At 40.3% G+C, this 22,893-nt stretch overlaps 1 protein-coding gene across 4 annotated transcripts in view; it reads right to left on the reverse strand.

Moving 5' to 3' along the window:
* nckap1 (NCK-associated protein 1) overlaps positions 1-22,893 on the reverse strand; it is a 52,391-nt gene that overhangs the window by 26,960 nt on the left and 2,538 nt on the right. Inside the window, exons 2-8 of one of the 4 annotated variants that reach the window (XM_033613003.2) lie at positions 16,072-16,089; positions 8,713-8,823; positions 4,318-4,404; positions 4,150-4,206; positions 1,068-1,210; positions 854-944; positions 218-355 (exon numbers count right to left, since the gene is read on the reverse strand). In XM_033613003.2, the coding sequence (XP_033468894.2) occupies positions 218-355; positions 854-944; positions 1,068-1,210; positions 4,150-4,206; positions 4,318-4,404; positions 8,713-8,823; positions 16,072-16,089 (645 nt within the window). Of the gene's footprint in view, positions 1-217; positions 356-853; positions 945-1,067; positions 1,211-4,149; positions 4,207-4,317; positions 4,411-8,712; positions 8,824-16,071; positions 16,090-22,893 lie in introns of all 4 variants that reach the window. The other 3 variants (XM_033613002.2, XM_033613005.2, XM_033613004.2) reach the window with 3 other exon arrangements.

The raw sequence follows: 22,893 nt of genomic DNA on the forward strand, positions 1-22,893 counted from the left end.
CAGACAGACAGCAGTGAGGAGCAGATCGTCAGGACATGATGTCAGCTGACTTTCATAGTTAGAATCAGTCAGAGGCAAATATCTTTCACAGAGGTTTACGGAGCACACAAATATGAGAATGGATTAAATGCCTCATTAAGCTCAGGCTCAAGCTATCACCACAGATTTTAAATTATGTACTTTTAATCTTTCATCTATTCAGCGTGGTCATACTAACAGTGTCTGACTGTGCAGGATTGAGCATGGTGGAGGGAGCAGAGATGAGAGACAGCAGCTGGGCGTTCCTCCACTGGTCAGCGGACAGATTCCTCCGGGGATAAACCATCTGAAGACTGATCAGTGCATCTGACAGAGACTGGAGAAGGAGACAGGAGGAGAAGGGATGAAGAGGGAGAAACAGGAGGAGAGACAGGAGGTGAGCTTTCTGGCACTCGAGTTGATCACCATGTGTCACTGTGTTGCATCAGTCTGCAGGAACAACTGCGGTGGAGGTGTCTCAATCTTCACTTTATTTTCTCTTTAATTAAGTCGAGACTTCAGCCCCCAGTTACAGAGCAGAAAACTGTTTCACTGACTGATCGATCTGATGCCGCATTTCTACTGCACTGTGCAGCATGGCTCAAATCAACATGACTGCAACCAGCAGCTCTGCAGCTTGCTCAGTCATTTGGTTGGTTGATCCATAGAAATTTCCACAACCATTGGCAGCCACACTTGAACTTTAGCTCTGTTTCCACCGAGCTGTTCAGTTCAGTTTAATATGAATTGTTTCTGTCTCCACAGTTACAGAAGGCAAGAGAAATAACAATGTGAGAGACCACACCACTGAATATTACAGCAACAGTTCTTCTACCTTTCCATGTGGAACAAACTCCTCCATCAACTTCTTCAAAGGGTTCTCGTAATCCACGATCATCTGGCCCAATCTGGGGTACTCCCGGTCACTACGACACACACAGTACCACGGTTACCATAGAGACAACGACCATAGACAGTTTACAGCGCTTAAAGAGCTTGAACGTCCCGCTGTGGTCGTTCTCTCATCGACCTGAGTGTGTTTCAGTCACCTGGCTCCGTGCGTCATCTCGTGGGCGTAGTTGTACAGTCCTATGATGGCTTTCCTCTCCTCGATGCGGGACAGTATTGTCATCAGTGTAGTGTAAGTCACCACCAGGTCAAGGTAGTTCTTGGTCAGGTCAAAGTTCACCGTCTGACAGGAAACAAGACGAGATAAATTAATGAACTTCCCCGCAGCGGAGGAAACAACTCTGACAGCAACAGTTTTATAGGCATGAGGTGAATGTGAGCCAATATCTCGAGAAGCATGTGTAAGCAACCTGTTATATCTAGCAACTCACTCACCCGATCCAGCAACTGGTAAAAAATAATCTATCTCATTGTTTTATTCCAGAGTTACCCATGCGCAATCAGGCTCTCGTGAGAAAATAGCAGCAGGAAAGACAAAGTTTAAGAGCTAAAGCACAACTGAGTGATTCCTGTATCCTAGAAACAGGAGCTGAGATAGGTGGCGTTAGACGATGGGGTTCAAACTCTAACAGGTATTGCTCAGTTTGCCGCAAGTTTGAGAGCGAGGTGGAAAAACTGGGTCGTCTTTCAAAGGTACCTTAATTTTGTATTTGATTACCACTAAAACCAAGGGTTAAAGCAAGAAAAAAATTTGTGCCTGAAATGTGGAGCACGGAAGATTTGTGTGCCTGCTCTTTTCCAGAGCGGGGGGGCTTGGTGCTGCGGTCACAAAATGAAGAAATAGAAATGTATGTGTTGCAAAGGAACGTGTTTATTATCAAAACGAACAAAAAGATTATAGCTTTAGTCGTTACTTTTCAGATTAAACTTTTATAGCATAATGAGTTTATAAATAAAGATTAAACTTTCAGTGGTTACCAGACTTTTTGACTTATAGCTCCTACATCTCTTTTTTGCCTTGGTGCTATTTATTTTTAGAAGCTAAATCATTTCTCATTCATCAGATCTCGCCTCTGGGCAAGCATGTCATCATTGACATGGATCATATAATGTTGTGGTGGTGACTTTAAAACTTCAGCATAGAGGACTTTTATTGCAACTTACATTTCTGTTTGGTTTCTGTTACCCTACCTTCAAAATTACCGCTGGCTTACCGGAGCCTCTCCTGCTCCGTCTGAGCTCTGTGTCTTAATGTGACATGATGTGAAAGCATGCACAGGCGTCAGTGTTGATTGGCTATCACTTGTGCCGTGTAACCAATCAGAGGGGGCTGTAGGCAGGACATTGTTACAAAGCTCAGTGCAGTGGGGACTGCAGGCAGGGAGCGAGATGGCTGTATCAGAGCCAAAGGAGCGAGTTTTAAAATACATTTATTTGATTGGTTATCAATGAAAAAACGTCCGATGCCAATTACGGTAAACAGTAGGCTGTGTTTACTCACACACTGTGTGTCTAAATCATTTTCCCGGTTCACACACATATATATATATATATATATATATATATATATATATATATATATATATATATATATATATTTAGGGGCAAATGCGAGTGAAATGCTCGCAATGCAGAGCACTTCTGCCCGTGCCGGACAGAAACTTCCCTTTACTTTATTCCCTCTACAGTGGCTCCCTGTGGATTTGTCAAAAAAAATAAATAAAATAAAATAAAAAAAATTCTTTTAACATTTTTATTTTCATACATCACTGTTCTAGGCCTAACAAGATTTTATAATCTGCACTTTTAAAAATGTGTAGCCTGTCCACCAGTTAAAAAAATGTTTTGACATTTTGTCAACTAAAATGAGCGTCACACGTCTACGACCTGGTGCCTTTTCCTCTAAATTTAGCAAAACCTCAATGGTGCTGAACTCATTCTGAGTAGCGAGGCTAACCATGGATTCCAAATTCAAAAAAAAGGAAAACAGAGAATTCAACAGTAATGGCGGACAGATTTGTTTGTTTTCATCGCCAACTCTGCAAAGTTAAAGTGGCAAATAATCATAAACAGTCCACTGCAGAGGAGCCACTGTGTGGTTAGAGATATTAAAAGATATTATTAAAGAAGTTGCTGACTCCTGCACTAGCTCAACTGGGCAATTAAAAAAAACATTCATGTTAAACCATGACCTCTAAAAGAAGTATTGTCCATGTGTTGATTTGCATATGTAGATTAAATTGCGTACCTTCGTTCTCTGTTGCAATAAAACCACACACATACAAACATTTGTACTTTAATTTTGACGGACCTTTCCACTTGATATGGCAGGTGACAGAGTATTCTCAAAGAGTAGCAACAAAATGATAAAAAGAAATGTATGTCCACTTTATAAGGTACACCTGTACAATTTAATGCAATCCAAACCAACAGGTCTGCTACAAATTCCACAGTTAGAAAGATTAAAATGTTCAGTTGTTTGTGAACGCTTTCAGAGAGGTATTCATTTAACTAAACGCTGTAGCTGTAGTTTGTTTCATTGTCTGTATTATAAATGTGGACAAAACATCAAAACCACTGCTCACATTTTGCCTTGTTTGATTAATACATCATTATCTATATAGCAAGACTTTATGGCTCAGCTGGTGTATCGGAGAACATTATTTTTCAAAGACAGTAAATAATGAAGTGACCACTGAGAACATTTCGCCACCTGAGAATTATAACGTTCTATCTGCGTTCTGAGAGGATTTGAGATACGGAGCTTCAGAGTTGTTGCATTCCATATGGTAAAGATTATTTGTGGAACAAGTCTCTTTCATACACAAAAACGACAAACACCTTAAAGTGATTGTCAGTGTGATGTATAAAAATCCTGCCAGCTTTGTAAATGGGGGTTTAGCAACACATCAAATCAAGGAACATGAACAGTTTACTTATAATTTGTTTTGAAAACATAAAATTAGTGTAACAGAGTGTCTACATGTACAAAAAATGTTGAATCTAAAGCTTTCTATGGAGAAATAGATGGCGATAGAACCTTTTTATTTTCTAAATAAAATGTCCAAAAATGCATGACTCATAAGAACACCTCACATAATGTTAATAAGTTATAACAGAATAAGAATGTATGAATAACTTAGTCTTGATAAAAATGTCAGATAGATCATTGTTATCAAAAGGTGACGATTTATCAACGTCTCGTTCAGGTTTTGTACTCACAATGTCGAAGAAGACCTGGCAGGCGTCGATGGTGTTCAGCAGCTCACACACATGGTCCTGTTGATTAAGAGGTCAATATAAATACCTCCATCAGAATCACCTCCATACAATCCTTCACAGTGTACTGTTGGTGTGTGTGTGTGTGTGTGTGTGTGTGTGTTTTCCCACCTTGAATTCCATGACGTCTACGAAGGTGAAATAGTAGAGAGCCAGGTTCTTCAGAATCTCTGACTTTTCCTTCTGCAGCTGAGCCAGCTGTTGCTGTAACACGGCAGCGTACACACAGTTACAAAAAGGTCGTGAGATAATCCACAACTTACAGGACAAATAACTATATATGAATATCAGTCAAACCTAAAAGAGTATCTGCCATCATTTACTGGATCTCTCTTTTTGTCTTTCAGTGGGTGTTTTATAAACCTCACATTTTGTTTCTCTGTGTTTTAAGGCTGCGCTGACGAATCAGTCTTAATATGAGCTGATACGTTCTGTTCCCTGAGCTGAAATGTTTCATGCGCATTTATCAACTACATATTCAGCTATATCAAAATTACCAACTCAAAGCATTTTTCTCTTCAGAAGTCGTTATGCTCTCATATACGCTCTGGAAATAATTTTCTCCCACATCATCCACACTTGTTTTTTTGAACTTGAGTGGAGAGTATCTGCATATCTGTTACTTTAACTCATCTCTTTGCCTTCAGGGATCAATACAGTTTATCGGATCTTGTCCTAATTAATTATAGTTTCTCTTCATTTTGACTAAATTAACAGCAGACTGATATAAATGAGACGCTGAATAATTTAGTGATACTGGAGCTGGCAGAACTTTATCCAGCTCTTCTTTCATTAAGACAAACAGAGAGAAACACAGATGACTAGATACAAGAAAACGTTCATGAAGTCATTTTACTTTGGTTCAACATTTCCCTCATTTGGATTTTTGCTGCGGCGCACTGATGCAGCGACATCAGCATGTTAGGTTTTACTTTTTAATTTGCTCAATAGGATTTTTTTCACTCAAATTTTTAAGAGCTATTATGTTTGGGAAGAGAATCAGAATATAAAATCTGGGGTGCTCAGACTTTTTAAAGAGCAGCTTGTGTTTGACGATCACCGTCCCGGCTGCAGAGTGACTAAAAATGTTTGCCCAAAGTAAAATCTGACTATCAGTGCAAACCCAGACCGTCCACCCAATAGCGTCTTGATTTGCGTTTTCTCAAAGTCAAAGTTTAAAGACAGAAACGAGAAGAAGCATTAAAAGACAAAACCTTCTTCTGTGCTTCTTGACGTTTGGAAAAGTTCAGCTGTGGATGCAACGTGTTCTTAAAAACCCAAATTTAAATAAAAGCTCAGCTTGCAAAGATTGTCTCATCAATCTTTCAACAAGCTGTGACATATAAAGAGGAATAAAAGGCATCATCTTTAGCTTGGAAGAAGCAGTTTCTATTTACATGACAGACATGACTAAAGCACACTGTATGTAAATGTAACCCAGCTCCAAAGCTGTGTGTGTGTCTCAGGTCAGAAGTGTAACTTTAACCGGTGCAGGTGCACGAGATAAAGTGGAAAAGGTGTGAGAAATGATAAAAGTGTGACACTGCTGCTGCACCAAGGAGTTTAAACCTCTCTTACTCTACCCACAGTCAAGCAAAGACAATATTTTTAAATTCTGGATGGGCGATCAGAGGGTCTTCTGCCCTTTCTGCAGAATTTGGAATGACCAAAGTCCACGCCACCGCCGACTGACAGAGGCAGATAAGGATGTCAGATCAGCACAGAGACTAACCATTAAGAATAGACAGTGAACTGACGGACACAACAAATCACTACATCTGCTCCCTGACACTCCTTCGTGCAGGCAGTCAGCCAGTCACTTTAAACAGCCAGTCTGTCGGTCATCAAGCCATCTAACAAACCAGCAGTCAGCCAGCTGGCAAACCAGGTAGTTAACCAGCCACACAGTCACTCAGTGGATGAAGGATAAAAAGTAAAAACGCTGCCAGCAGAGAGGAGGGAGAGCAGAGCAAAGCAAAAACACACTCCAAAAAACAGCTTTAAAAACAGGTAAACAAATAAACAAAAAGCACGTTATTATAAAACTTAAGGTACGTGAACTAAAATCCAAAAGTTACAGAAACTTAGATACAAAAACTTACCAAAAAGCACAAGTCCGGAATAAGCCAAGTTTAGCATGCAAAACACAAACAAACACAGAAACAAAGCAGAAAACAACGTAAGAGACAATTTCTGCACAGTTATACTGAATAAAGCAGTTAGCTAGACACTCACACACACACACACACACACACACACACACACACACACACACACACACACGCACACGCACACGCACAATGCTGTTTGCTAAATGACAATTTGACATAAACACATAGGCCAGAAGCTACAAGCTAAGCTAACAAGTAAAGCTGAAAGAAACATTTGATGAGCAATGACTCAGTTTAGTGCAATCTCACACACACACACACACACACACACACACACACACACAATTGTACTTAATTTAATGTAGATTCAATTTGCTAATAGTCTTGTTATTAAAGACATTTTTGTACAAGTGTGACAAACTATCAAACAACGGTACATACAGGGTTTCACGCTGCCGTCCCACCTTGAATAAAACGTCTGCCGCTGCAAATAGATTTTTTATTTCTGCAGCAGGACCGTTGATTAGGAGCACTACTGGAGCATGTGTACTAGGGAGGGACCATAATGTCAGCACGTCGTCGGTATCGGCTAATATCGGCTTTAAAATGCAGAACAGAATCAGCAAACATGCTTTTTCTTGTTTTGCACAATGAATGAATATTAAACACATTTTACGATCAGAGTATTTATGTATAATACGATGGTAATTCCATTACATAAGAAATTTGCTGATCACTAAAAATTAGGTGGGGAAAAAGTGGCTATATTGATATCGGTATTGGTTATCAGCCACAGAAGTTGTAATATATCAGATATCGGGAAAAAAATCCAATATGGTGCATCTCTAATGTGTCGGCTCAGTTATTTATAGCACCACACTGTTGGAGCACAGAGCAAACTTGAGCAGCAGAACATCAGGTGCATTGAAGTTGAAACTTCATTGTGCTGGGTCTAACAGTTTGTATTCACTCGCAGCAGCTGCTCCTCTCTGATCTGACTGACAGGTCAATTATCCACCCCGTGAGTCAGAAACTGCTGCTGAGGAAAACAAAGAACTAATGCGAGCTCTGCCTGCGCTGCGTTCACAGACCCACAAAAACCTCCAACTTCAGAGAGGGGGGGGGAATTAAAAACATATTGTATTTGTGTGTGTCTATATTGTATCGTCATACAGTGTCAAGTATTGATTTATTATAGAAAATATTAATATGGCAAAAACAACTTTAGGTAGCCTATTAGAATAATATAATCAATTGCTTTTTCAGTCCACTAGATACATTTTGCTGAAGCGAGATAAACAAACTGAAAACTTCATCATAAAAAAAGATGTTGACAAAGTTTTCCTTTGAGGGCATAATTGACAGTTGAAAAAGTAATATATCGCAATATATTTAAAATCACAATAATATTGTATTGTGACTTGATTATTTTGATAATATCGTATTGTGTATCGTATTGACTAAACACTGCATATGAAAATAAAAGTGAATTTGCAGCAAAAATCAATCCAAACAATTAGAGTGAGCAAACTCATGTTGTCACTTAATATTTCTGGGTGTCTCCTGGTGCTGATTTGATCAGTAATTAAAACTTCTGTTGAATCAAAAAAGGAACTCGACTCAGTTTTGATCATAGTTATCTATAAAGTCAAATACTTAAACACTTGCAAGTGTGAACTTCACAAAAGAGAAGTTGCTTTGTTTTCTCAGTGTTTCAGAAATTCAGTGTTTCAGTTAGAATCACCCATCGATACGATATCATCACAATACTAATAAAATGTTTGCAGTTTTGCGATGGTTTATAGAACGATACGTTTTCTCAAATTATATCCCCAGAGAAAAAAAAGGTCTGTTTTATCTAACAAGTTTTGCAAAGTCTGTTCATCTCATTTCATTTTAATTGCAGCAAAATGTATGTAGGGGACTGAAAAATACAATATTTCTTTTTTATTATAGTAGGTTACCAAAAGTTTAATTCAATTGCAATTTTAATAATTTATATATTCTTTAAAAATCTATACTTGGCATCCACGAATCGATACATCGATCATTTGTGACGATTAAAAGAGTACATGAATAATCACTTAATTAAATAATAATGGATATTGTGATTGATAATTAATCTTTAGTAATATTGCATAATTTGCTACATTAAAATATCAGGAATTTAGTACAGCAGATTTTTCTATACATTTCCCAGATCTGCTGAACTCAGATTCAAAGGCAACTTTTTTTTAAAGTACTAGATGCGGAAAAAATAAACTTCCAGTCTAGATTAAAAAATTGAAGATAAGCATGTGAAACTAAATCAATCACACCAGTGCAGACATCCTTTCATCCTCTTCCTCTTCACGACATAAAAACACAGGGCAGACGCACATGCAGCTGCACTCACGTTATTATTCCGCGTCTCCACAGCAGGAAACTTCCTGACAATAAATTTAACCGCAGACTCCAAGTTCTTATCAACGAGATAGGAGGGCTTCGCCTTGGGATCGCCACATGCCTGGAGGGAGAGGAGAGGAAGACGTGAGAAGGTACACAACAAAAAACATGGTATGCACTGCACTGCTTACATTTCAGCATTTATGACTGTTATTTCTATGGATCTAACATTTTCTTTCCTCATGGTCAGGCATGTTAGATGTGTGGTCATCACCAGGGGAACATTTAGTGCTCAGAGTGAAAACTGGTTTATCCCGGCCCGGGATGTGAGAGGGGGTTCAGGTGGATGAAATATTGACATCACTGACATTTAGTGAAGTTTCGGACCAGAGGCATGTTCAAAACATGAAAACGAACACACGCAAACTTGATTGCCAGGTGACCTGTGCAGTCTGATTAAACATTAAGATGCACGTCAACAAGGAGATTAAAAACTATCAACAGGGTGGATTTACACTTTGCTGAATTAAGTTTGGAAGTCTGTGGTTTTCATGTTTGGATAAACCAGCTTCAACTGTTGTAAAAGACTGAACAAGAGCCTGAATTGATCAGTGGTTCTCACCTGCTGAGCTGCGGAGAGACGTCAGGGAGCTCTGCCCTGAAATTTAAAATACAAACACTTGCTCTGCACGTTTGCTGGCCCTCGTTATGATCACAGGTCTGGAGTAAACAAATTTGAGCTTCTAATAATTTAGCGTCATTGCGATCATCCAGAAATGGCAGCCTCTCCTGCCGTCACAAGTTACGCTTTGCCAAAAGTTATCACAGCACACAGGAGGCTGAGAACCACTGAGAGAGTCCCAGGTAATGAGAGGGTTTCAGTTTCACACTTAAGTGTCTCTGTGCCATCACCGGTTAGTACCACTGCATGACGGGCAGAGTGATGGACGGGTAAAATGAAGAAGGGGTTGAATGAAACAGAAGAGGAAAAAAAGGAAGAGAAAGGGAAAGAGGGAGAGTTGAAGTAAAGGGGGCACACGGAGAAATGATTTAAGAAAGAGAGACAGATAAGTGGTCAGAGAGAGAGAGCCGTACTTAAATTATTCCACTACACCTGCAGAGCTGCCTTATTCTTATACGCCATATATTCTCATCTATTTCTCTAAGCATCTGCCTGATTGCCCTGGCTCTGGCAGGAAGCAACAGCGCTCATGCATCATGGGAAGTGTAGTCGTGAATGGTGAGGAAGATGTGGTCCATGCATGTGCCATAAACAGAGTGAATGCATAAAGTCTGTTGGCTGCCAACACAGAGGAACAATCCTAGAAGAGGTCAGTGACCGTTCTGAGGATTCAGTTCCTCATGGTTTAAGGTTTTACGTTTAGAAAGTGGAAGCACACATTTAGAAAAGCCATAAAAAGTAACATGAAGTTACCAAAATAAAAAACTACAACACAAAATGCTATGCTTTAAATGTAATGTTTGTACCTGCAGTAACATGTCAACGCTAACAGCACCACAACCGGGAACCTGGATTTCAGTTTGCATGGCGCGGAAACGTTTCCAGCATCAGGCCAGTACAAAATGAAACCGCAAAACAGCAACACATGCTAGTTCACACAAGCACAGAAGGTAACTGACAACCCAGGTATCAAAACACGATGAGACGCCTCCTGAAAACTCTGCTTTTGTTCACATGTAGCAGTGGAGATTTAGACTTATCAAGTATTTCACAGCAGTCACAGTTTGCATCGTGGTCCCAACGACTGACGATGGGTGTGGTTGGTGACTTGAAAACCCTCGACCCTCAGAGATCAGTGCAGCAAAAAAAAAAAATAAATAAAAAATAAAAAAGCGCCTTTCTCCCGCCCTTTAAATTTAAAGATTAACCACTACAAATTCATATCAGAGCCACTGCTGCGGCTTTCGCCAGTTTAACTGCAAGTTAAAGAGGAAACACATCTGCTGCCACTTTACATCTGCTATATTTCAACATGGGATGCAAAATGGTGCAGGTGTAAAATAGGTTTAATTCACTAGAAGAATTATTTGGCAGGTTAAAAAAAAAAAAAAAGCAAGGATAGCCTACCCTGCGAGCAACGTCACCTACACAACATGTATCATGCTACCTCGCCAAACCCCAGTTCAGTTTGTGTGTTCAGTCTGTTGCTGAAGCTAGTGAACGCACTATGACACCAGAAACAGGCATGCTGAGCTCTGGTAGAGCTGGGTCTGAAACACACCCACTACTGCAGGGTCTCGCACACAGAACACTTGGACACTTGGGAGAGGGAGGGTTGACACAGAAAAACATACAACACCAACATGATTTCAAAACCCATCAATGACACAGACTGGACCTCAAGTCTCAGCTTGCTTCCTTGCGCCCACCTCTCTCACACCTGACCAGATTTCCAATTTCAACAGCCGTCGAAGCTTAAAATCTCCGCCGCTGTGTGTTTACTCAACAGCTACGGGCCCGAGAAAATCTGTTTAGGTGTGTGAGAGACAGACTGAATTTTAACTATGTAAAATGAGAAGCAAGGAATCAAGATGTGACTGTTAAATCCATGCAGTTGCAAAAGCACAAGCCTTGTTGTTTTTGCTAACACAGTGCTCTTCTGATGACAACACACCACTAGCCTCACCCTACACAACAGACTAGTCTCTACGTTGGCCACTAAAAATGTAGTTACCCTTTGACTCACGCCGGGGAACTGCAGGATAAAAAACACTGTCCGGTTATCACATAACATTGGTATGCTGACTAAAAGGACTGTACAAGTGTTTCCCATGTTTTAGCCCAAACTCAGAACAGCTTTAGACTTTCAGGCTGCTGCACAACTTTTAACAGTAAAGCCTGAAAACTTTATGATGATTTCTTGTTGATCTTATGCTGTTGTTTTTAAATTTATAATACTTGCTCTAGAAAGGTACTCTGCACATAAACTTAACTGATTCATTTACTTACTTGTTGGTGTGTTCAAATGATTGTAGGAAGCTCCAACATCCAAGACAGCAACCTTTTCTAATGCAAGAAAGTGGGACTGGGCGATAAGGCTCAAAAACAGTATCGCAATATTTTTACGCTGTATCACCGTACACGATATATATCTTGATATTTTGAAATCTCCTCTAAACTACTGCAGTCTACTAAAATACAAAATTATCAAATGAACTACAGTTACAATAAAGTATCTGAGAAGCCACTGTGTAATAAAGTTAAATAAAGTACTGTTATAAAAAAAAAAGTGGTGCTTTTATTTTGAAGCATCTGGCTCGTCCCAGCCAGAGGTGATGATGTTGTTTTAATCAACAGTTAGATGTGAGCAGTTAGCAGAACGTTAAACTGTTACCGCGGTGCCGTTAAACGTAAAGAAGAAACAAACTAACAGCTCTCCAGTTCATATATTAACAGTACTTGCAAGTTGCGCTGGTGCTCCATGGTTGCAAAATGTGACGTAACATTCGCAGTCTGGGACCTTGCAGGTAGAAAGATAAACATTCCGTCTGCTCTCCACTACTGTTGGACTTAATAAATTAAACTGTTACCACGGTGCCATTAAACACAAAGATTTATTCACTGTAAGCAGGAAACACACTAACAGCTCTTCAGTTCATATATTAATTGTATTTGCAAACTGAACTGGTGCTCCATGGTCACAAAATGTGACTTCATGGTCTGGAACCCTGCAGGTACCAAGACATATGGTCCACCTGCTCACACTACATTTGAAATCATTAAGTTTAACTGTTACCGCGATGTCGTTAAATGTGATGATGTATTCACTGTAAGCAGGAAACACACTAACAGCTCGCCAGTTCATATATTATAGTATAGTATTTAGTATTTGCAAGTTGCACTGGTGCTCCATGGTTGCAAAGTGTGACTTAAGTGGTCTGGAGCCCTGCAGATTAGATAAATGCTCCATCTGCTCACACTAATGTTGAACTCTAACACTAATAAGTTAAACTGTTAACGCGGTGCTGTTAAATATAGAAATGTACTCACTTTAAACAAGTAACAAACTAACAGCTCTCCAGTTTATATATTACTAGTATTTGCAAGTTGCACTGGTGCTCCATGGTTGCAAATCCAACTGTATAGTAGCGGTTTGGAGCCCTGCAGATTAGACAAAAGCTCCGCCTGCTCACACACTGTTGCCCAGGAGAGAGATGCCTGGATGGGTGGAGGAGTGTGACGAATCATATCTGTGAGTCTTTCTTGGTGTGTGTGTGTGTGTGTGTCAGAAGGAGACAGCGAGAGAACTGAAATGCCAAAGTGAATCTTACACTGGTGGTTTAATAAATAAAGACGTTGCAATTTAAAATCGATGTTCGTGGTAGTCATTTTATCATCCCACGTGGAACAAGCCGCAATACACCAACTACATTCGATTCATCGCCCACCCCTACAAGAAACTACCAAAACTCACATTATTCTGATCATCTGGTTTGATTTTCTGATGATACAGTTTGTGGAGGTGATGCTGTACAGCAGCTGACTCTTCATGTTGGGCTCGAATTTCCCACAGTCACTTGTAGGCAACAAAATGAATAGTTGCCATCACTGTCTGATCTCAGAACTGCCTCACGGTTGACAGTGACGTGATTTTGACAAAGAGATAAAACACATTCACAAACACTTAATGTGAACACCTATGCTGTAGATAATGGTTGGCAGTAATGTACAGTAAGTTACATGAGTTGTAATTAATGGGCTAAAACATGCAAAACCTTGGATCTATTACACTAACATGTACTGGAGATCTTATTTTTCGCAGATATAGCCACACCATTGCAGCATCACCAGTAGATTTAGCTTCAACTACATTACTCACTAAATTACTTTACTGTGAGAATTGGATGTGTGGCTGCTTGGCATCACAGGACAAAAGCATGAAGATTGACTGATCATTTTCTGTCATTTACATGGCGTGGCATTGCCCATTAGTGCTGGTGGTGGCTAGTGCAATAAGCTGGCTGGCTGGGTTTTGGGTGGGGTGGGGGCTGATGGAAGGATGGATGGAAGGAAGGACGCAGTGAATGAAGGGAAGGGGCATGGGAATAAGCTGAGAATCAGTAGTGGTCAGGGAGGAGTAAGGGAACTGTTGCCTGGATACCAGAACAGACCTTAGTCTCGCCTCCACCATCGTTTCTCCACTCCGGGCAGCAATTAACAGCTGAGCTTCTCAAAGGGTCCCCACATTGAAACATATGGCAGGGGACCCTGGACTGGGTAGAGCTGGGCCAGAGAAAACCTACATCTGAAAACTAATTAAGGCTACTCATTACTGGATGAAATATTCCAACACCCCATGGCACCTTTATAGTGATCCTTCAGAGTCTCCGTAAACCACGCAGAAACATACTTGTCCTCGCTGAGATGAATTAGTTTCTGTGTATCGTTCCTCACAGTGTGAGCTTTCTCATTTTCACATGGAGGGATTAACTGACGCAGAAAGAAAAAACTAAAGAGCTCCAAAGAATGGATGGCTTCACGTGATTAGGAACAGAACCACAAGAGAACCACTACAACTGAGAGCTGGCTGACTGCCTGGACTGCCTGCTGGCAGGAGGATGATCTTCACTCATCCTTCTGCATTTGTCAGCACTACTGAACTTGGAGCTTGGAAACAAATTCACAAAAATACTTTTTAGGATTAAACCTGCATCTATAAAGGAGCTTGTTGGCATGATGCAGCCGTAGATGATGAATCAACTGCCAAATCAGTTAATTTATGAAGAAGACTTTCTTCAAAGACATTTATATGAGTGGTTAAGTGATGATTAGCTGGTAGCTACTAAAAAGATAGGGGTGTAACAACACACGTGTTCACAATGAACTGTTTGGCACGAGGCTTTCAGTTCGGTACGCATTAAAAAACCAGTAATGCTAGTAATGTATTTCTATCTTAATCAACCGTTGGTTCATTCATGTAGAAATATAACGCTGCGTTTCTTCCACCAACAGGGCTCTCATTTTAGTGTAGAGCATCAGACTGAATTTACCAACGCACCATGTCAGGTCACTCACTCTCCGGGACCGCCAGTGTTACTTGAATAAGTAAACACTGACCACCGGGACCAGACTGGCCGACCCGTATGCTCTCACTCAGTGGATGGATGATGTCACAGGAAGCCAATCTTACAAAGGAGGACCACACTTGTTTGTTTTGCTATGGAAGCTAACGTTAGCTAATGTGCTAAAAAGTTAGCGTTGCAGAGAAATCCAATATTCCTCTTAATCCCTCCCCAGTTTCTGATGAGGTGGACATGATAACCCTTAATACACATAACCTTATTCATCCCTACAACAGGAAATACTTTTTCCCTAACCTGATATGAAGTGTGCGCTGCACATGTGAGCATTTTTGATGATGGCCTCCGTCCAGTCCTTTGGTCTTATCACATTTAACCATAGTTGTGTGAAGACAAAGGTACGTTAGTGACGGCTGTTTAGCTTGTGTTTATACGGCTGTGGCATTTAATGGAGATTATTCATGTATTAATCAGACTGAAAAAGCTCAGAGAGCTCATGCGACGTAGCAACTCGCCGCTGACTCCCAGTGGGCGACAGAAAAGACAGATATTATCCGCTCTGATGTCAAAAGCAACCTAGTGTTTTTTATAGTACGGTAGGTTAACGGGCCCATTATACCCCTTATACAACAACAACAACAAAAAAAGCCCAATATATCTTAATTTTTTAATTTTTATACATTTAAAAATCAAGGAAATTTCTTTGGCATTTCTACTTTTTTCGCTGTACCAAACCGTGAAATCTGTGAGTCGTTACACCCCTACTGATAAACCGATAAACAATATATAACATCCATATATATCATTGTTATGATTCATCATAGTAGACATACATTTTAAATAAATATGTTCCATATTTGTGATCATCAGATTGAACATTGAACTGTCTCTGGGAGCTCTGAGTCACACTGCAGCCACATATAGATCAAATCAGCATATTTAAATGCCGCAGTCATGTGACTTAATTGTGACACATTTCTGGTATTCACAAAAACAGAGAGTAAAGTCTAGTTTTGGCTGTTAGCAGACTAGTAAACTGGTAAAGTATCTGCGCTACAGAAAAAAACAATTTGCATGTAAAAGCTGTCTCATAAGCAAATGAAGAACACACTGAATTTCCATTTGGGGTTGGTGAATGGAGCCCAGCCTTAGTCTCAGCGTTACAGATTCAAACATGAAGAGGAGTGAGGGACAAAGGAGAGGACCAACAGATCAGTACAGGTAGCCAGGAGCAGGAGGAGGACGAGGAGGGGAGGAAGGGAGGGAGGTGAGGAAGGGTGAAGGGGGGGTGGGGTTTCATCAGTGGAAGGTGATAAACTTTGCAAACCTTCCAAACTTGTCCTTGCTGCATAGGAGAGGGGGGAAGCATTGGAACGGAGAGAAGAAGAGAAGAAATCAAAACAAAGAGCCCACCCAGACAAACTGCTGGATCACTGGTCTACACACACTCTCTCTCTCTCACACACACACACACACACACACACATGCATGCATGTCTTAAAACAGCTGCTCTCATACAGGTGTTTTCTGCATATCTGAGAGTTCAGTTAAGGACAGCCGGTCTGGCATTTCTTTTCAACACAACACATAGAACACAGCACATGCTGCGCCGACATGTGATCATATTTGCACTTGTTCTAACGCACGCTGTCTTCAAAGTAACACAAAGTGTAGTATCCCCGCCTACACACTCATTGAGAATAACACATCCATTTTAAGAGTGTGTGGAAAGGCTGAAATAATATGGCTGACACTCCAGCTGTCAGCTGTCTCATACAGAACAGTGTGAAGACAAAGTTTGGCCCCTGCAGTTTTCACTGGCTGCAATATTTGCTCCACTTTTCTGCTCCGTGGCTGTTGCTTAGTAACTGACAATGCAGATTTCCCCTGCCGCTGAAGCACGAGGCGCTTCATTGCTGGTGATGCTCTGATGCATGTTTGAACCTATCATGTCATATTGATATGGACATATGGCAACAGGAGTCATTTATTTATACTGTGCTGTATCTCACGAGGACTGCGATGGCACTTTGAGAGGAGTTTGGTTGCACAGCGTGGGCGATATGGCAGAAATATTCTATGACATCATAATTGTACATCAAGGTTATGGTATATATCACAATACAGTAACTGTTCTGTAATGTCACTTGAGAAATGGTTTAAAATCGTATTGCAGTTCATCACATTTGATTATCTTCTTCTTTCATTTTGTGCTTCCATACAAACAAAACACAACTGCCTCATATGAGAACATTCTTTCCAGATGGAATGACAGGGCCAGGCAATATGACCCTGAAATAAAATCACTATATTTAGGGTATTTTTGCGATAACATTATTCTTGGCAACATGACGTTTTAGTAAAAAAAATATTATTTTATTAATTTAAGAACTCGGAATTGCAACGCCCATATTATTTCAATGCACAACCATACACCGGTGGTGGCTAGGCACTTCACTCCACTGTCCTGTTTCCAGCCTCACCGCCCCCAGAATAAATTGCTTGTACACACCAGCTTCCGTAGCAGCTCTTTTTCTCTGCTCCTATAGCAGCTGGACTCCTCTCCTCACCATGGATGTATAAAGAGAACTCTGCAGCTGTTGCTGTGTCTCGTGTGTGACGAAGAATGGATGAGGAGAGACTTCTTGTTGAGGTCGAGAAATGTCCCGAGCTAAACGACCAACAGTCCCGTCGTTATAAAGACAATAGCTTAAAAGATATCGCCTGGCGAGTAACAGCTCTGGAGATCGGCTCTTCAGGTGAGACATCAAGCTTAATTAGTGGCTGTACACACATGATTTTAAGCTAACGCAGAGGAGGAGGAAGCACAGATGTTTCAGTTACAATAACTTTGCGTGGTCGTCTGTTGACGAGCTGCACCGTGACGCGTCCAGTGTGTACCAGGGGTAGGGCTGCCACTAACGGTTATTTTCACTGTCGACTAATCTGTTGATTATTCCTTCAATTAGTCGACTAATCATTTTACAGAAAAATGTGTAAAAATGTTGAAAAATGTCGGCCTGTCTCTCCCAAACCCCAAAACGATGTCATCTAATGTCTTGTTTCATACTCACGCCAAAAGGTTTGAGTTCACCATCATGGGAGAGTGTGTAAAGCTGCCAATATCTGAACGTAAGAAGCTGCAACAAGAGTATTTGGGTACTTTTATAGTACTTTTCTATTTTAATTGTTGATTAGTCATCCATTAGTCGACGAATCATTGCAGCCCTAGCCAGGGGTGGCACTTGACACAATGTGGCGGCGCCGGTGTGTTTTCAGCGCAAGTGTTCAGGGATAGATTTCATATCGGGGGAATAAAAATGTCTTTGGTGCTTCCTTATTTCCATCACGTTGCTTCATTGTTCAGTTAGGTGATAAATCTTAGCATCAAAGACTCAGACCCGTCTGGGTGATTACAACTCATAATGAGGCAGTTAAAGCGATCTCTCTAATTGTTTTCTAGGAAGAATATATTTGTGTAAGTATAATAATATTGGACTTTCTGGTTTACACAATGTCGTGACTCGTGATTCAGATCAAACCAAGTGACTAAAAAATGCTGTTGGCCACTTCTATTGCTTCTGAGCGGCCGAGTGTTTTGTTACGAGTTTAACTTTAAATGATTCTAGTGATGCGTTAACTTAAAACACATGATTAACTACACATTAGGGATGCACAATAATATCGGCACGTCATCAGTATCGGCCAGTATCCAATGAATTACAATTACAATGAATGAATATTACATACATTGAAAAGTTCGTCATGTCTCCATCTGCCGGTGGGCGTCATGATTACAGTATGCATGTATAATATGATGTTAATTCCACGACAGAAGAGACTTGATGATCACTAAAATTAGGTGGGGTAAAAGTGGATATATCGATATCGGTATGGGTTATCAGCCAAATGAGTTGTTATATATCAGCATGTCGGATATCAGCAAAGAATCCAATATCGTGCACCCCTGCTGGCACATTGTTGATCTTTCTGCTTTCTAATCTGTTGGGTTTTGTCTTTGGACCAAAAAGAGAAAAACTACAGAAAGACAAAATGGCTGAGTTATTAACACTCCAGTCATATTTACCCACATAAATTCATCTCATGTGGCAAATTAGGGATATAAATATCTCATTTGATCCCTTTTCAATATTGACTTCTCCAGTAATGAACCCACTCTGCTTTAAACCAACAGATTCACTGTGTTTTTGCAATAGTGCATATTACATAACGGAGATTCCTCTGTATTTTTTGTACGCATTTATGCGTAGTCACAGTGCTTGATTGAGCACCGCTGAGAAAAGGGAATCCCTCTGCAAACATTTCTGCCACAACACACATTTAGAAACGTGCTTCCATCTAAACCACAGATATGCAGTAACGCCATGGAGGGGTGAGAGTCTGCAGGTTTTCATCCAAACCAAACACTCCAACAGGTGAATCCACTGATGGAGCAAATTCAACCAAAGAGCAGCACCTGGTGAAGTCTTTACTTTCAAAGAAAAGCTGCGGCCTCACAGCCCTCGATGGCGTGACTGCACATTTGTTTCCCCGGTCACTCCAACTTTTGTCTCTTCACATTAAATAGAATAAATAATAATATTAAATGTGCCAACAGTCCGATCAAATTTAATTTTACTGCATTTTTCCTGGGGGAACGTGCCATTCAGACCGTGAGAAATTTATGGAGGTCTTCAGCAACTTGCCTTTAACAGCTCATAAAAATGCCCTTAAAATTAAAAATGAGGGGTAAAATGCCCCTAAGTAATCAGGGCTGCCCTTCATTAAATGTCAACCTGTAATTCTTTGTCCCTGTAGATAATTATTCATGTGTGACTGCAGCTACTGTCCCCTCTGAGCCACCGTAGAGCAACCCTATTACCAGGCTTCACTTTCCAGCGTATTCTGGGCAACAAAAAAGGCGAGCAGATTTTGTTGATCAGAAAACAGCTGCTGTTAAGTGTGCAGCATGACGCGGTAGGAAATGTTGGCACCACACAGCCAGCAGAAGAAGAAAAGCCTGATCTCACACAAACCACTGCATCATCAAAAAACAAAACTATCAGTACTGGAAATAAAAGGCAAACAGTGGAGACTGGTTGTACATGAAGAGGTGGGGAAGGTAATGTCCTCTTCAATAAGACCTGCTGAGTGTCCAGCAAACACAAATAAATCTCCTTTATTTAAACTGACAGGGAAAAATAATTTTTTAAAGTGAAGATAAAATTTATTTGAAGTTTTAAAATCCCCCTAAAACTGTGTCAGAGTGGTGTTCATTTCACTTACTGGTATTTTTTAAATCATTTAAAACTGACTTAACGCAGCAGAAAAAACTCCACCCTAAAATCTCTTTCATGCTGTTTTAATATTAAAATATTTTCTTAATGCCAGGTTCAGACTACACAACATTTGTGTCCGTTCCAACAGTCACTATGTCACATAATGTGATTGTTGAGTCATAAAATCGTGCCATGTTTTGGCCGACAGACATGACACTACACGTTGGTCCACGACCAATGATCCCTGATCGTCTTTCACAACGTGTGATGTCATCAGATTATTCTTGTCCTATTTTTATTATTATTATTATTATTATTATTATTTCAGTCACTGTGTCTGTTCATGTCGCAGCTGAACTGTTAGTGTAGGAACATACTATGAGTCACCAGATGTGCGGAGCTACATTTGAAGTCACTGAATCCCTCCGCAACAAGTTCCTGCAAATGTTTCACAATAAAAGCCTTTTTAGAAATTGAAAGGATTCTCTCAGCCGAGGTTATAAGGGGCTTTTAATTTGAAACAGATACAGGAAGTGTTGAGCAATGCCTAAAATTTAACAGACAAACAGGAAGGGATTAAAAATAAAAATATAAACATACAGAGGGAATAATAAATAGAGGCCTATGTCTGAAAATAAATGTCCATTTCTAATGTAGTCTAATCTGGCTGTGCTGAGTAAAGGCCCAGACACTATCTGTGAGTTTGATTCCTTTATATCCTCCATTATGAAGAAAGAACATTCTTTGCTAGCTTGATGCTAATGGCAGTACTCAGCGGGTTGATAAAGTGCCTCTGCTGTTTCCTTTTTACTCTGTGTGCTAACGTCCCTACAGGGACGGGCTGCTGTTGTCCTGCAGTTTCCATGGCAGCAGATCGCTCTGTGTTCCTATTGGTCAAAGTGACGGCTGTGACGGGAGCAGTCGTGGAAGACAAATAGAAAATCAAACATGCTAGACTTTCTGTCGGGACATAGTGTCAGTTGTCGTCTACTATGACACACTACATGAGATGAAACGATGGATTATTACGCATGACACTCTTTGACGTCCACGATCTGTCACACTGTGTCAGGCTATAATCAGGCTGATATCGTGTGGTCTGAACCAGGCATGAAGCTTTACAAGAGAGGTTCCTGTTGCTTCCATCCTGTGGAAACATCTGGTGCTACAGTACGCTGCACTGCTGGTAGTCTAAGTCTAGTTGCTAAAAATATTTCACCGTGTGTAACTTTACTCCTCACTCCTTTTTGACTGATAACTTTGACAATGTGTGTTGTTTAGCTAACTGCACACTAGCTTGGGAGACGATGGGGGTTACCTGAGTATAAGCAAGGTTAAGGAAAATAAATACCCTGTAAGCGCTGTGACAAAATATGATGTTAGAGGGTCCACTGGCTGAAAGATAAGCACAGCAAACAAAAACTTTAATGCCACTCAGCCAAGATTAATTAAGGTGTCTGTTACAGAAAATTTAAGGAGCAGATTTTAAGGTTTCTGCAGCTAGTCGATGGTGTGTAAATGAGTGAATATGCTTAAAATGGAAAAGAACATTGCTGTGATTTTAGATGATAATATTACTGTTAGTGAGCATGGATTACTTTCTCCCAAAGGTAGAAACAAGACAACCCAGTCCGTCACCTGTGTTTTCATTAAGAAACTTAATTAAGCTACACCGCTGACGATAAATCAGAGACAACTCTGTGACGACTTCAGCTGGGAATATCTGGGGGAATTTCATAAATAAAAAGATTAAACTGGTGTCCAAATTGCCAGTGAGGGTCCAGGAGGAGCACCTCTGTGACTGCAGCACAAATTATTGTCCCGGCTCTTTCATTTCTAGCTTTGGGATGCAGTTGTTAATGGATGCTGGAGAGTTTCTCTCATATCACAAGGTAAAAGAAAGCATAAATAACACATGAAGAGCATTTCTGGATGGAGATTCAGAAGCCTTGTGGTGAGGCAGATCAGGAGAGATATGAAGATGATGGGACAGACAGAAAGAAAAAGGAAGGAAGGAGGGAGGAAAGGAAGGGCGTACTAAGAAGAGTAATCAGCAAAATCTCAGTGAGTGTGTCTGACTGCTCATACTGTCCTATACCTCACACAGAGAGTAAAAACACAGACGTGTTCACCATATAAAGGTTGCATTACACAATATTGTAACTTCTGATTATTTATAAACTCACGTTTAAGTTGAGAATTAAATTTTCTCACCAAAATAAATCCTGTTACTTTGGGAGTGACTGTGTCAGTAAAGGGAAACAGTATGGGCTTTCAGACAGCTTAACTTCTACTCTGCACTAAACTTTCTGTCAGAACATGACTGACCTCTTTCTCTCTCCCGTCTTTTTTTTTATTCATCATACACACCCAGGCACAAAGGCTCGTCCCACACACAGACCCACTACTCTTTTCCTCCCACACAAACCATTGGTGTAGCAACACAGTCGAGAGTCAGTAACATGAATACATGTGTTATGTTTTATATTCCTGTGTCTCCTGCACTGTAACTGCATGCTGAAGCTGCAGATGTCGTATAAATGTTATTGAGGGGGGCTTAAAATATATGAAAACACTATATGTCTGTAGGGTTGCAGCCGGTTTTAAGGTACACCCTGATATAAAAGTTGACAGTTGTCCTACTGAAAAATATCAAGCAACTGGACTTTGAATCCTCCCTTTATTTTAGTTATTTCCAAAGAGAGACTTTTACACAAACTTCCTTTAAACACAACAGTTTCAAGTTTCAATTAAAGTAATAAAACGTTAAAATAAAACTTCCATTTTCATTCCTTGAAGGGTCCTTCTGACTGGTAATAATATAAATTCTGTAATGCTGTGATATTTTCTGAGACGGTTATCATACTGTG

This window comes from Epinephelus lanceolatus, chromosome 17 (genome assembly GCF_041903045.1).
Source record: "Epinephelus lanceolatus isolate andai-2023 chromosome 17, ASM4190304v1, whole genome shotgun sequence".
NCBI lineage: Eukaryota > Metazoa > Chordata > Actinopteri > Perciformes > Serranidae > Epinephelus > Epinephelus lanceolatus.